The 15414-nt window shown below is 36.9% G+C and overlaps 1 protein-coding gene across 1 annotated transcript; it reads right to left on the minus strand.

The window, feature by feature from the left end:
- Positions 1-710: 710 nt before the first annotated feature.
- Positions 711-11897, minus strand: LOC133874770 (metal tolerance protein 9-like). Its single transcript, XM_062312638.1, has 6 exons — positions 11510-11897; positions 3929-4038; positions 3145-3390; positions 2063-2143; positions 1571-1801; positions 711-1364 (listed from the first exon to the last, which is right to left on the minus strand). The coding sequence occupies exons 1-6, from the start codon at positions 11706-11708 to the stop codon at positions 1020-1022; spliced, it is 1212 nt and encodes a 403-aa protein (XP_062168622.1). The 5' UTR covers positions 11709-11897; the 3' UTR covers positions 711-1019.
- Between the last annotated feature and the right edge of the window lie 3517 nt (positions 11898-15414).

Genomic DNA, 15414 nt, shown 5'->3' on the forward strand with positions numbered 1-15414 from the left:
CAACCATTTTCCCCCCTTCCGTCAGTTAGAGAGGTTAAAAGAAATAGTCAACGGGTCATATGCCGTTTTACGTGGGGGCATGTTAGAAGATGGTGGTAGTTTATGGGAGAAAAAGAGGAAGATGGTGGTAGTTCATGGGGGAAAAAAGGAAGAAAATGACGGTAAAGCGGCATGTGACGGTCACGTGACGCGTTGACCATTTGTTTTAACCCCTTTGACTGACGAAAGGTGGAAAAATAGTTGTTTTTTGTAGTTAGATGCTCTATTTTGGTCGAGTTGGTAGTTTGTGGGGGCTTTGCGCAAAAATTGATAGTTCATGGGGAGAAAATGTAATTACCCCTTTTTTTTATTAAAATTTTTAAGAGAAACTTCACTTAACTCATGAATTATTATTACTTTTGTGATGTAAAAAGTATAAAAAAATTAGAATGTTTTTTATTTAATTTTTTTTTTTTTGGGAAAAATGAAAAGGGAATTGAAAATTTTATATTTGGTTGCCAAACAGCTCCATAAACAAAACGGGTACACACGGAAATGAGCACAACTCCATATGGGCACACAAGCTGTGGAAATGATCCTGACAAGTCCAAAGGGATATGAGCTTGCCACACAGCACGCACTCTTACACTTTTAACTAACAAGAGCAAGTACTTGTTATCACAGCACCGCTACCCGAAAAAATAAAAAATGGTGAAAAGAAAGAGAGAAAGTGGGATAAGAAAAGTTTTTGAGGTAGTTCGGTGTTACGGTAGACACCTACGTTCACCCCTAGTAATCACTGAGCTACATTGTACTCTTATTACCCCTATTTACAGGGGAAAGGTGGTAAGTGAAAACAATACAAATTAGGTAATATGATTTGATTACAATATCACGTGTATGAGAAATAATCTAATATGGAAAATATAAACCCAACATAGAAAAACTATATTCTAACATTATTTGAAGGCCATTGTGTTTTGGAAAGGCTGGGATATGATCATTGCGGCCATCATGATCATCAGTCATCACTAGTGCCATCAAGTTGTGATCTTGTGTTCAGGCCTATGAGTATACTCGAAATCTATATGCACAAAAGCACGCTCAACTTCAGGGAGTTTCTCAAGCTTCTCTTGAAGTGTCTCACCAATATTATGTGCTTTGTTCAGAAGCATGTCTTGTGGCAAAACTACGTCAACCTCCACAAAATAATGATTACCAAAAGTATACGCTCTAACTGTGTCAATGTGCTTGATGTCTTCATGGTGGTTCCATATTAAAAATGTTAGCTTTGCCAGAAACTCAGGTGGTGCTGTTCTTCCGATTAGTGACCATACATTCTCAATGACTGTCTTCGTCCATGTATTCATTGTATATAATGCTATCTGTATCACAGGTTCAAGAAATCATCATATAAAGATAGACTAAGGTTTCACTCCAAGAAGAACAAAAATTCCATCCTCAACCCACTTACACAGCACCATGCTAATGCAAGGAAAAGACACTAAAATAAAAAAGTACAGTAAAAAGCTACAACAATGACAAAAAATAAATAAAGAAATAAAGAAAATAAAGTTGGTTATGAACTCACTAAAATAGCTCCAGTAGGATCAATCCACCAGTAATATCGGATGGCCAGGACAGCTGCTGCCAAACCAACTGAATTTGTAACAACATCGAAAAGATGATCTTGTGCATAGGTCCTAACAATTTCATTTTTAAATCTGCGACAATAGACCATGAGCACAAACTTCACAATTGTTACAGAGACCATTATACCAATCATCCATTTCTCCTTCTGGGGATCCGTTTCAGGCTTGGACTGTAATCAATACATGAAATGGAAATTATGTTAAACCAATCAGAAAATTAAATCTTTAAAACAATCATTTCAAAACGTTGAATCACTGACTCAGACTGTGATCTAACTAGGAACTCATACATTTGGTTGGTACTTCAAGACCTATGTCATTTTTTTCGTGAGGTAACACTAACAGGGGACACGTTGGACCTCTGATGAGAAACTAAGGGTGGCTAATTTTCAAAACCCTTCTCAAATACGCATAAGAACAAAGTCGCATACCTTTGACATGAGTTCTCGAACACCCTCAATCAGTATCTGCAATCCAAGAGTTGCCATTACTGATGCAAAAACAATGATTCCCTGCAAACTCAAGATAAATTAGTATAACACAGTGCTTATACCTATCGGATGGAATTATTAGCATGCCTTGGGGCCACATTCCCATGAGTCATAGTCACTCTTGAACCTACATTCCAAAACAATTCCTGAAACCAATGCTACTTGTTCCCAAGACTAGATTGTTTGACTGCTTGTAATTTGACTCCCAAGACTAGGTTGTATTTATTTATAGTTGGTATACAGAAGCAAAAAGCTATGGGTCCCTCGCATTTTCTCATTAAAATAACTCTGTAAAGAAAACCAATGCTAGTTATTTATGAACTTAATAGATTCTAAGCCCAATATTCCGATAACAAAATGAGAAGTCTATAGCACGAACCTGATGAAATCTGTAGACTTGTATTACATTAATTCCAAACTTCTAGCAATAAAATAAACTGTAGCATAACACCGTTACATGCCTCTTATGCTCTTCCCTCTTAACATTTGCTGCATAAGACATAGCTGAAGCAATTCTAATAACAGTGGAAATAGCATTGCGCTTTATTTCCCTCATTGAACACAAGAAGGATTGATGAAATGGAAAAAGAAAAAAGATATATTCTCAAAATTACTTGGGGTTTGCAAGTTTAATTAGTTTAAGAAGAAAAATTTTCTTCACCAATTCCTTAGCAACCAAATGAGGCACAAACGGAACACTAACACGTACGCACGACTTCTCATTAGCAGCATTAACAACTTCTACCTATCGGAATCTGCACTTAAAAAGAATTGCAAAAAGGAAAGATGGAGGGAGCTAAAAGAGTAGCATTTTCTATTTAACTCAGCTGAATTTAAAGTATTTTTTGATTATACTTATCAAAAAAAGAATTTAAACTAATGAACAGAAAGAAGAGAATTATGCGACTTTGTGCGACTAAAACTTATCCAACTGATTGCAGGAATGGAGAACCTAAAAATATAAATTTATCCGAAGTTACTTCCAGAAGCACCAATAATTATTATTGGATTGGAAAACTTACCACTGGCTGCATCCGTTTCTTTCCAATTGGATAGTGATACTGGTTTGGCTTTCTCATGGCATGGGCAGTGAACCACAATATAAACCCTGACAAGAGATCTAAGAGCGAATCCATGGTTGAGGCAATAACCGCCAGTGATCTGCTCTCAATAGAAGCATAAACCTTTGCCACAAAGAGCACCAAGTTAGCTATGTTTGATACATACACCGCCATCTTCTCACTCTTTACAAGCTGCCTCATCTCATCCTGAGAATAACGTTTACATATATTAACAAATAAACACATATCAGTTTCTGTTTTATGTTTTATAGGAGACGAGAAGGATTTTAGTTGAAAAATATTGCATGGTTTATAGGGGCGCTAGGTTGTATATGAGGCAAGCTTGAACTTTTCATGAACCAGCTTCATATGGTCACAATAGGTCATAGAAAAGCAAAACATGAATTGAAATAGTTGCCATTATCAAACTAACAAATTACCAGCCTCTTTTATTCCACAAGTGCCAATTAGCACCACCATAATAAACATGCATTTAAAATCATTAACTTGAACGAATAATGAAAAGTTGGAAAAAAATAAAAATAAAAATAAAAAAAGGGGGAGGGGGGGGGGCAGGTTGGTGCATGGCCTACATGCTGTATGAAATTATGTCCCCTAAACTGAATCGTGTTGAACTTTAGCAACCAGCATTAGGAATAGTTAAATCCAATAAAACATTGCCAGCTTTATGAAAGGTTCAGATTTAAACGAAATGAAAAGAATAAAAGAAAGCAAAACAACCAACCTCTGTTAGACTAGGCAGACAACCTGCTACAACCATGGTCTCCATCTCATTGAACCCTTCAAGGAGCCTTTCTTGCTTCTTGTAATAATCAGCAATCTTGTTGCGTTTCCCTACAGTCAAGAATAAATGTTTCAATTATGTCATCAACTTCTAAAGGGACAAGGAGGTGAATGGAAGCATCCAAATTCGTCAAATGCTGATGTTTCGTTTTCCCAAAGAACTGTACATTTAGTACATTGTGAATAAGAAAACATTCAATGATTCTGATCTTAAACTCCAAGTATAACAACTGAGAAAAAGAAAAAGAGCAATATGTCAAATGCCTCTGCAAAACTCCCAAGAGGATCTTCCAAGTTTTCAGATCATCCGTAGTTGCTCTATCTGTATCATCCCAAAAGAGTGAAAGGATATTCTCTAAAGCCTTCTGACTCCATCATTCAGAAATTTTAAGAGCAACAAACGTATAATGCCCCTGTTGGTAAATGGAAGAACACAATAGACATCTAACAAAAAAAAGTTAGCTTCAAAATGCAAGGGCTAAAGATCAATAGTTTATTCATGAGTGGCTGCTGTAAACACATAACAAAGTTGAGATGATCCAACTTCGGGCCACCATTAAACAATCAGTTTGTAAGCATCAATGATTTCAGGATCATATTTTCTAGAATTTAGTTTCTCATTGGATTTGATGGCAATCATGGTCCATTTCAGGTATACTGAAGGACACAATGTTGACGAAAATTGCTGCATCGAACTACGCTAGCTATCCATGCATGTATTTTCACCAGATATGGGATGCCACACCATTCATGGACTATTTTCCTGATTTCATGACAGCTGAAGAACAGAACTGGATAGACTCCATATAAATGCTTTTACACCACACTATATAGTTGATGCTAAGCAGTATTTGATGGCATCATCAGAAGAATCATTAAATTGCTTTGTTAGAAACTACTGTCATATATCAGTCACATTTGAAGTCCTAAAACTGCTTTGCTATTTTTTGGTCTCTAAAAGCTATGTCTCAAAAGGCTTTGCCTATAATCAAAGCTCAGTCCTCCCTCCCCACCCCATCCCCATCCTTATCTCTAGCTTCCTTCTTAAACTAGAAAAGTAAAATGCAGCCATCCTTTAACGCTGAGTCAGCCTGCCCGCTCCTCAACATGTCTTAATTGACCTTTGAGGACTTCCACATCAGACAAATCACAAAACAGGCCTGCTACTAGGGCAGCGCTTGTAGGTCATCGGCTCATAGACCTCCACCACAAAGGACCACTACTTGCAAAGCAATCTGTTGGACCAATAACGCAACAAAGTGTATTAAATCACAAACAAATATGGCCATAAGTGAATAATTTTCGCGCACTTTCAGCGCTAAGTCATCAGAGTCCCCTATATCTTCTTCCGAGCACCTGGTGGGAATGAAGCCTCGAAGGACTTCAATAAGATCACTTAGAAAATCAAAGGGCCCACTCTCGGCACCACTAACCTCTTCAAACGAGTACCTTAGGATCAACTCGCTCCTAGCCATCAGTTCAAGGGCCACTTGAAGAGCCCACCGGTGTCACTACCCTTGGCTCTAGGATACCCGCCTCCAGGGGACCCTCTTCCTCTGGCGATGAAAGCCTTCCTTCATTACCACAAGGAGGCTCGATCACGCCCCTCGGCGTCGCCACCAGTTCTAAAATTATAGGGCCATATTTGTAAGTTTCCAGGGATGATCCCACCACAGCGGCCCCCAAAGTGTCAATATTCAATATTTGCCCCTCACTTGAAGATAGGTTTGACCCAATTGGCACATTGAGTGACGAAAGCCACTCCTTTTACATCATTCCTCTCACTTCAGCCTAAGTGAATGGTTCGGGCGCCAAAACCAGCTGCCACTCTCCCATCAATTGTTGGTCAATCCTTGCCAAAGATGCTACCTCTTCTCTACTGGGCGCTAGTTGTACCTCCTCAACCAATGATGACCCGCTGTCCTGACGATCGCAGTCAGAATCACTAGATCCAACTACATGTCTCTGGCTCGTGTGGTCGAGCAATCGTTAGAGGGGTAATATTCAACGGAGATCCCTCTCCAAAGGGTTCTTCCAGAATCCCCGTTCCGGTAAAAGGTTATTTGCTTGCGAAACTCACCAAGTCAAACTCATCGAGATCCAGTTGGTCAAAAAGGTCAACGTGGGGAGCATGCTTACAATACCACTCCAAATGGGCTCGGGCTGCCTTCTGGTTGAGCCTAGCTGGTGTACGATTGTTGGTACCAGGAACATATTTGCGCCTTAGCTTCAATTGATGTTCCCGCTAAAACACTTTCAGAAGATGTCTGCTCTTCGAAGAGCCAACACCTAAGTCGATGCCCTGAACGGAACTTCAATTTCCTTTTACGAGGAGCATCAATCCCCGTCGGCACACCACCTTCCTAACATGGCACGACAGGAGAATTGTGCCCCCATGGCTCGAGCCATCTCATCCTCAATTCCTTCTTCCCGACGGTCATCAACGATAGGTGGGTTTTCAAAATGCCATCATCATCATCGGCCTCATTGATAATTTGTAAGGTTGAGATGGCCCACCTACCCCTGTTCCCTGACCTTCAGTCGACTTGTGAAAACAACGGCCCAACAGGTGTTGGGCTTGGCACGAAATTGGTGTTGTGCCTTTCAGCACTAGTCTTTCGCCGAACGATGATGGGGACATCATCTTCATCTTCTTCCTCCTACCGGATGTCAGCAGCCAGTGGGCATGCCACAACCAACGGGCATTCGGTGACCAACGGGAGTACAATTGCAACTGCCTCCCCGGAGCCTCTATCCAATGGCTCAAAAAACCCCTGCCTTCTTTTTGGGCTTCTTCTTCTTGACTTGGTCTTCTCTTGGCCCACCAGCGATATTCGACGCCTCCTCAACATGGGCCTTGACGGACTTCTTCTTGGGCGTTCCTTTAGCTCCCCCCATAGCAGGACATTTCTTTTGGATAACAGAAGGGGAGGCACCTCCCGCTAGCTTGGACCGAGAAGCTTTGATCGACGACGCTTTTGGTATAACACCTGGGTCTGAACCATAAAGGCAGAATTTGTTAGTTGCAGCTGCAACCCTTCTTTTCCTTTCTTTCTGCTCTTCAGCTGAGAGCTTACTCAATCCCTAGTACCCTAGGGCCTCGTCCAGGTGCTCATCTCTTAACACCCAGTCAAGATCAACCCACCGGTTCTTTTTCTCTCCGTCCTCACTTTGCGCCCACGCCAACAATCGCTCTAATCGTGCCTCCTGCTGGTCGGTGATAGGCAATTCCTCAGTCGATGCCACCGGCAAACATATGTTAAGTGGGAAAAAAAAAATTTATTGCTGCTACTATTACCTCCTTTGTGGGGAACTCCCCACCTACAGTTAAAAGCTTTCCCATCGGCGGACTCCAAACCGGCACCAGAAGCGTAAAAAGAATTGAGTGTCCCAGTTCTTCAAACTAGATAACCTCCCCGGGAAGACAACCAACCGTCAGTCTTGACGGTGAGAGTGGAAACTAACACCCCAGGGTGTTTCCAAAGGGGAAGGGGCTAATGCATGTACAAGAACATGGCAGAAGAAAGTTCTTACGACCTTTTTCCATGAAATTTTTTTACCAGACTCCGCAACTTGCAATCATGATCAGCTAAGCGTTGGGCCTCAACTGAATAGGAGCCAAAACAAGAATGGAGCGAAGCAACAACGAATCTCCTCCAGCATCATCATCCTTGTCTTCGATCGCCAACTACCACCAACGAATCCACCAACTGCACCATCATTGACAGATCCTTGACCACCACCATTAGCCATGGAAAAACTATAACCAGATAGAGATGAAAGCAACATTGGTGACTACAACAACGGAGAGTTGCGACGGGAATAATGAACGAAGAAGGTGGAGAAGAAAGCAAAATGCCAAAACTTGAGAAAGTGAAAGTAAGAAAGGAAGAATGGACATTCAAAACCCTTTTATTCACGTCGTACGCGTGAATCAAGGGGACCGACACCAACATACATTTTTTTCATTTCAAAAACAGTCCTCCGATTGATGCTCCATCGCCACATGTCGTTCATGGGGAAGGCGACGCACTCAGCACAACACCCATCGGTTCCCAATGCATCTAGCATTATGGCGCCACCTGACAACATGTGTTACCTGTCTTCGACACGCAACGAACGTTTGGACGACACCTTTTCACGACCAAAAGCATTAAATGCATATCTCATTATTCGGTCACAACGTATTTACGACTAGCAGCACGTGTTAAGAATGTTCAGTTGGTTGTTGAATTCGAATAATATTCGAATTCAAGGAGGTGAGAATTAAAAAGTTTTGTCTCTATGAAATAAAATTTTAAAAAATTTAATAAAATATGATTTATTTTTTTAAAAAGTAAATAATATTCTATTTTTTTTTTAAAAAAAAAATCATATTTTATGTAACTTTTTCAAATTTTATTTCACAAAGTCAAATTTCGTAATTCGCACAGTAAATTTGAATAATATTTGGATTCAATACCCAAACGAACTATAACCATTCCAAGGCTTCAACTATCATGACTTTCGCAGGACTAATCAAAGTTCTGTTAGCTCCCACCGACAGCCTTATAGACAAAGGCCTTGTTTGGTAAATGACAGACATGTATAGAATAACGAGTTGTTAGTGGATTGTTAATTTTAAAATTATAAAAAGTGATAGATGTGATATAAAATAAAAAGTGTTTGTATAGAAAAGTAAAAAATATTTGTATTGTAGTGAATTTTTTATTTGAATAGTAATTAAAAAATTATTGATATGATATAAAAAGTAAAAAAAGTTTGAATGTTGATTGATAGTGAAAAATGTTAAAAAAAAATTAAAATCTCTCTCTCCCACTACTTTGCACACGGCGGGGCATTTCCAAACATGACCAAAATTCTCATGAACAACTATCAGCCCAATCATTCAAGAAAATTAGAGGACTAGTGGAGGGCCTGGTTACTTATGGGCCTACAAACAAAATTCTCATGGACGATTATCAACCCAATCGTTCAAGGGAATTGGGGGGACTACAGGAGGACTTAGTTACTGACGATCTTCCAATGGTCGCCCACCGATAAGCCCATAAGGTCTGGTGGCCCACAACCTAGACAGCCAACAAGGATCCGAGCACATTCTTGTCAAGAAATAACGCCCAACGGTCGATTCCTCACTCCGCCAACTCAGCTAACTGCCTAACCACACCATGCATCCCTTCCCAACAGATTTAGGGAGAGAATCTCCACGTCAACAACAAATTGTTGGCGGGAGTCCTTCAAACCCAAAAGAGAAAGGGCAAGAGACAACAACCTATAAAAAAGAGAGGCCACTCACTTAGGTACACCAAATTTTGCCTTATTAAGACTGCTAAAATTTTCTCTTCGTTCTCACCAACTAACTTGAGCGGTCTTGCTGGATCTAGTTTCGGCAAACCCCTCTAACCTCTTTTCTCTCTAGCAGATCGGTAGGCGGCGTGAGGTAACTGTGGGTCACTCCACCAACAGTTACGTAGGTGCACGCAGTTCCTTGTCATAATCAACTTTCCAAAAGTTGCATTCTTTTTTTGCTAAGCATTCCAAAGGTGCAATATTGACCCCAAATATATCATGTTCAAAGTAAATTTTGCCACAATGAGCCAATAGAATGAACATTCAAGACTCCATTTAGATAGCCCAAACTACAGAGAATTCTGCATTAATGAAAATTTAACATTTTTGAATTTCATCAAAAGATGGGTAAATAGAAGAAGAAAAGCTAAGCACCAACTCTTTTCTTTTGATATTGGCAATACCATAAAGAAGCCTGGGCCAAGGCCTTGGCCCAATTAACACTTAAAGGCCTACGCCATGAAGAAGGTCTGTTTTTGCAAATATGCTTATATAAACGTTACGACATCCCCACCTCAGCCCATAAAATGAGCACCTAACTCCCCTCCCATTGGGCCAATAGGCCACCACGCAAATAACATAAGAGCACTAGTAGTTACTTTATATTGGTTCCATTTTCTATATTTAAGAAAAATTTCATGAAAAAATCAAAAAACTTTCCACACTAGATGCTCTATATTTAAATGAAAGGGTTACGAATGAATAGTAATTCCCTATGTATACATGTCTACTATTCCTTCCATATGTATTATTTTAATATAAAAAAAAAGTATATTTAATTGATATAGGAAAGAGAAAAAGTAGAAAAAGAGAAACAAAATAAAAAATAAAATAAAATAAGAATAAAAAATTAATATTTAATTAATATAAGAAAATATAAGGAAATCTATTATGGGGTATTTTTTTTAGGGATAATTGCACCGTTGGTCCATGTGGTATGCCATAATTATTTTTCACTCCCTATGGTTTAAAAAGTTCATAAGAGGTCCATGTGGTAAGCAATAATTACAAATCAATCCCTGACGTCAAATTCTGTTAAAATTTTTAACAGATTCCGTCAAATACCACGTTAGCGCCACATGTCGCCAATAAGATGGCGACATGTGTCCATCTTAATAAAAAAATATAAATTTATTAAAAAATAAATAAAAATACCTTTTTTTTAAAAAAAAAAAAAAGGGAAAGAAAAAAGAAAAAAAGAAAGAAAGAAAAAGGGGAAGCAAGGGGTGTAATTATTCCAGCCACCCCTTGCTGCTTTCTTTTTTTTGTTTTTGTTTTTTTTTTTTAATTTGAATTTGAATTTTTTTAAAAAAAAAATAAGTATATTTATTTATTTTTTAAAAAATTTATATTTTTTATTAAGATGGACACGTGTCGCCATCTTACTGGCGACACGTGACGCTGACGTGGCATTTGACAGAATCTGTTAAAAATTTTAACGAAATTTGACGCCAGGTATCAATTTGTAATTATTGCTTACCATAGGGACCTCCCATAAACTTTTTAAACCATAGGGAGTGAAAAATAATTATGGTATACCACATGGACCAACGGTGCAATTATCCCTTTTTTTTAATTGAGAAGCAAAAAGTAATTTTATTCATTAAATATAAAGAAAATAGTTGAAAATCTACCGCTAACTATCACATATTCCGAGTCATATGGATCAGAAATTTGGCGGGACTGAGCCAACTCGGTTATCAAGTCAAAATCAAAAGAGAAAAAAAAAAGATGTACCCCACATATATATGGGGACGCAGGAGTACATATACAGATTATTTATTCATTTATTTATTCTTAAGGATAAACCTCGCCCCGTATACGGATTGGGTAAGACTCAATTTCGCCGACCCGAGAAATTGTTTGCAGATTCAAATGTTATACGTGATTGGATGCCACCAACTCCAAGGCATTTTACCACTTTGGCCCCAAATGATTTTTTTTTTTTTTTAATGAATAATAATAATTTTTATTGGAGAAAGAAGAAATTCCTCGTTCACGAAGAATTATACAAGAAAACAAGCATACCAAAGAACTAGCTGTTGTATAAGAGAAACAAGAGCACCAAGATCTAGCTGCTGTTACAGCGCAAAGGATTTTTGAAGCACATAATTGGTTTCTGAACATAATACGAAATATTTATGGACATGATCACAAAAATGAGAAGGCTTACTTGTGGTATGAAGAAGGCGGCGAAGATTGTAGGAACCATGATCGCCATCTCCTCTCTCTGGCAGTGACGGGAATTCCTGTAGATTGATTCTCCACGACGATGGCTCGCATCCTGAATCCGGCTCAATGTCCGGTGCCAGAAGGGGCGACCTTCTGCCCTCATGTATTGCATCAATGCTATCAATCCCACTCTCTTCCATGATGCGCTCGTCTCTCTCTCTCTCTCTCTCTTTCTTTTTCTCTCTCTCAAACGCAAAAGAACACACAGTCTCTCTCTCTCTCTCTCACCTAACCCTAGATCCAGTTTTCCTTCAAAAAGATATTTCACAAATAGCAAGTGTTACGGCAACTTCCCGTAAAGCGTGCAGAAATATGAAGTTTCGAGTCTTGGAAGATGGGAATGTTTATCATTATATACATAAAGACAAACGTCGAATATGGTACCTACACGTGGCGCCAACCTGAATTTTTTTTTTAATTTATTTATTTTGTGGGCCCTTCCATTAAGATTAGTTTTAAAATCTGATGGATTTATGTAATAAATTATAAATCCCCATTATCAGGAATTTTTTATGCTATTTTTCAGATAACCAATTTTTGTGGAAAGCGAGCACCATACCTGATCCCGTGTCTCTCACCCAACCTCAATTTCTGTGGTCCCTCCAACTCTCTCTTCACAATATTCACTTTCTGTAGTCCCTTCTAAAAATAAAAAATAAAAAATAAAAAAAAAAAAAAGAAGCTTTTGGAGGGTTTAGGGGGTGTGGTTCTGGTGGCCAAACCCATTTTTGTCTATAAGATTGGCAACCTTTTTATACAATTTTAAAATTCGATTTGGGTTTGGATTATTATTGGGTCAATCTTTTTGACCTGTTCAATAATGAGTTCATCCTATATCAGTCCGTTTAACCCATAGGTGAATCAGTTAATCTGTCTATCAAATCAGATTTCTTTATAAACTCTCTCTCTCCCTCTAGACATAATTTCATAATGAATGGAAATTGTCAAGATCAATCATAATTATTAGCTTTGTTTGTTAATATATTTTGAAAGTTTTTTTTTTATTTTTTTAATTTGAAAAGGCATTTTGAACTTAACATAAAAATAAATCAGTTATAACTGTTTTATGTTTTAAATAATTCGGGTTAACATGTTTGTTTTGACAAAAACAAAAACGATAGGAAAAAAAAAAAAAAAAAATTCTCTAAGTAACTTTTATTTTGGCATCTTCACACTTTCTTCCGCTTAACTTTTATTTTGACATTATTACTTTCAAAATTAAATATTCCAAAAGCCTAAAATCCACAAATAATAGTAGCTCAGGGGCAATGATGTCAATAAGACAAAAAGCAAAATTTCCCCAATTGACATCAATTTTAAAGATGGGACGATACATCATAGTGTCTGCATGTCCATCAAGCCAGTATGGTCCACCATTTATTTGGTGCTTACCCTTTAACTCTTGCTTTCTTTTTGTCCACCCAAATTTCCACTAACCATGAACGTCTATTCCTTACTACCCTCCAAGGACGCCACCCCGAAGTAAAAAGTGATAGAAGGTACAACAAAGTGAGCTGGAGCAACTGTGTGGTTAATCCATCGGTCTTTTTACACTGCTAGTAACCATTTCTCTCTATTTCTCTAAACAAAGTCAATTTTTTTTCTTATTAATAAACAATTTTTTTTAAAAAAAAAAAAAAAATTTGATAAAAATCTTTCAAAAAATACTTTTACTTTGACTATTAAAAAACTAAAATTATCCTTTATAATCATTAATCAGTAAAAACTAAAAAATCAGCAGTCAACTCAGAGGTCATCGGGTGTGGCTACGAGCCACCCTCAGCCACCTGTAGGGGTGGCCTGCAACCCCCTCTGCCACCTCTTTTCTTTTTTCTTTGTTTTTTAAAAAAAAAAAATTAAATTAAATTAAATTTTTAATTTTTTAGTTTTATATATTTGTATATTTTTTATTTTATTATAAGTGACATATGACGTTATTTTATTGGCTATGACATGACATACTAACAAAATTCATCAAGTATTTTTACCAAATTTGACATCAGAAAAATAAATTGTCATTTATGTATATCCCAAGAAGCTATATGTTCATTTTGATACTTAAAAAATAAATAAAAAATATTACAAATCAAGTAAACGAGAGGAAATGATTTTACATTTTTTTCTCTAAATTATTTAAATGGGGATTTTTTATGCAATTTTTTAGATAAGTAATTGTTTGTAGAGCTTGCAATTATGGGTTTGTTTGACAAAGACATGTACAAAACAGAACAGAACATAGTAGCTAGTTGTTAATTTTGGAATTAGTAAAAAGTGATGATGATGTGATATAAAATAAAATTAAAATTTGTATAGAAAAGTAAAAAAGTTTTGTATTGTAGTAAATTTTTTTATTTGAATAGTAATAAAAAAAAAATTATTAATATGATATAAAAAGTGAAAAAAAAAAAAAAAAAAAAAAAAAAAAAAAAGTAAAAATGTTTTAATGTTAATTGGTATTAAAAAAATATGAAAAAGTGAAAAAAGAAGTACATAAACAGTATTTACATTACTGTGTACCGTCAAACAAGGCCATACCTTTTCTCCACCAAAAAATGTACCTCACCTACCCTTACTGTCTCTCGTCGCTTCCAACTCTCTCTTCGGAATCTTCGCTTAAACCATTGAAAGTGGGGTGCTACTCATTTTATTTGGCCAGCGTAACAAAAAATAAATAAACACATTTTAGAAAGTGTTATTAGAGCATTTCTATTAGTCGTTAAAAAAACTTTTTAATTAGTTAATTTGATGAAATTGTCTAAAATGACTCTCCAGCAACTTTACCAATTTGGTAATAGTGAGCATTGTCCACTCGTTAAATCTATAATTTTTTGGTTATTTTGAATGAGAAATAATCCCTACACTCATTTCTCACAATAGCCCCACAACAAGCTGATGTGGCTGGTAATATTTTATTTTTTTTTTACAAAAAGAAAAGAAAACAAAACAAAAAAAATAATAAAATAGTACCAGCCACGTCAACTTGTTGTGGGGCTGTTGTGAGAAATGAGTGTAGGGATCATTTCTCATTTTGAATTGATTAATGTGATTTTATATCAAATTAATCAATTCATTTTTTTATTTCTAAACTCTCAAAACTCTTCACCAAACACCTTCATTTTTTTATATGCGTCAATTGCGTTAATACTCATAGAACCTTGGCTATGCAACATTGCTCCTCTTACACGGAGTCGCCATCTATTACACGTTTCTCTTCACCACAAAACACCAAGCAGAAGAAGGGCCTGACCTTTGGTGCTCATTTACGACAAAGGAAGAAAAAAGAGGAAGCCAGCGGAAACAAGAAGTCAGGAAGAGGATCAAGACAACCAAAAAGGAGGAGGAAGAATAAATAAATAAATAAATAAACCTAAAAAATTTACGTATAAAATTTCATTTTAAAGAAATTTGTAGGCGCCAGCCCCCATTAGCCCCATAACTGCATCAAGAGCTTATTACTTCATAACATGTACTTATTTAAATATTTATTAAATGAGTCCAACAAGTTGGATTAACCCAATATAATTTATTTATCAAACGAATTGTGTCGTATAATTCATTTATTTCAATGGGTTGTATTAGAATTAACTCTTTAGGATTCGTTTGGTTCATGGAATAAACCCCTCGAATAAAATGACTATTTCATAAGAATAGTCATTCTTATGTTTGGTAGGGGTCTATGCCTTGGAATAGTTGTTTAACTTATTCTCATTGGAATAATTATTCCCTTATGAAGATGAATACATATTCCTCTAAAAAATGAGAGGAATAGCTCTTCTAATGAGAACAGACTAGATTTTCCAAAAATAAAAATAAAAACCACTCTTATTTTTTATTTTCTTTCAATAC

Source organism: Alnus glutinosa, chromosome 8 (genome assembly GCF_958979055.1).
Source record: "Alnus glutinosa chromosome 8, dhAlnGlut1.1, whole genome shotgun sequence".
Taxonomy (NCBI): Eukaryota; Viridiplantae; Streptophyta; class Magnoliopsida; order Fagales; family Betulaceae; genus Alnus; species Alnus glutinosa.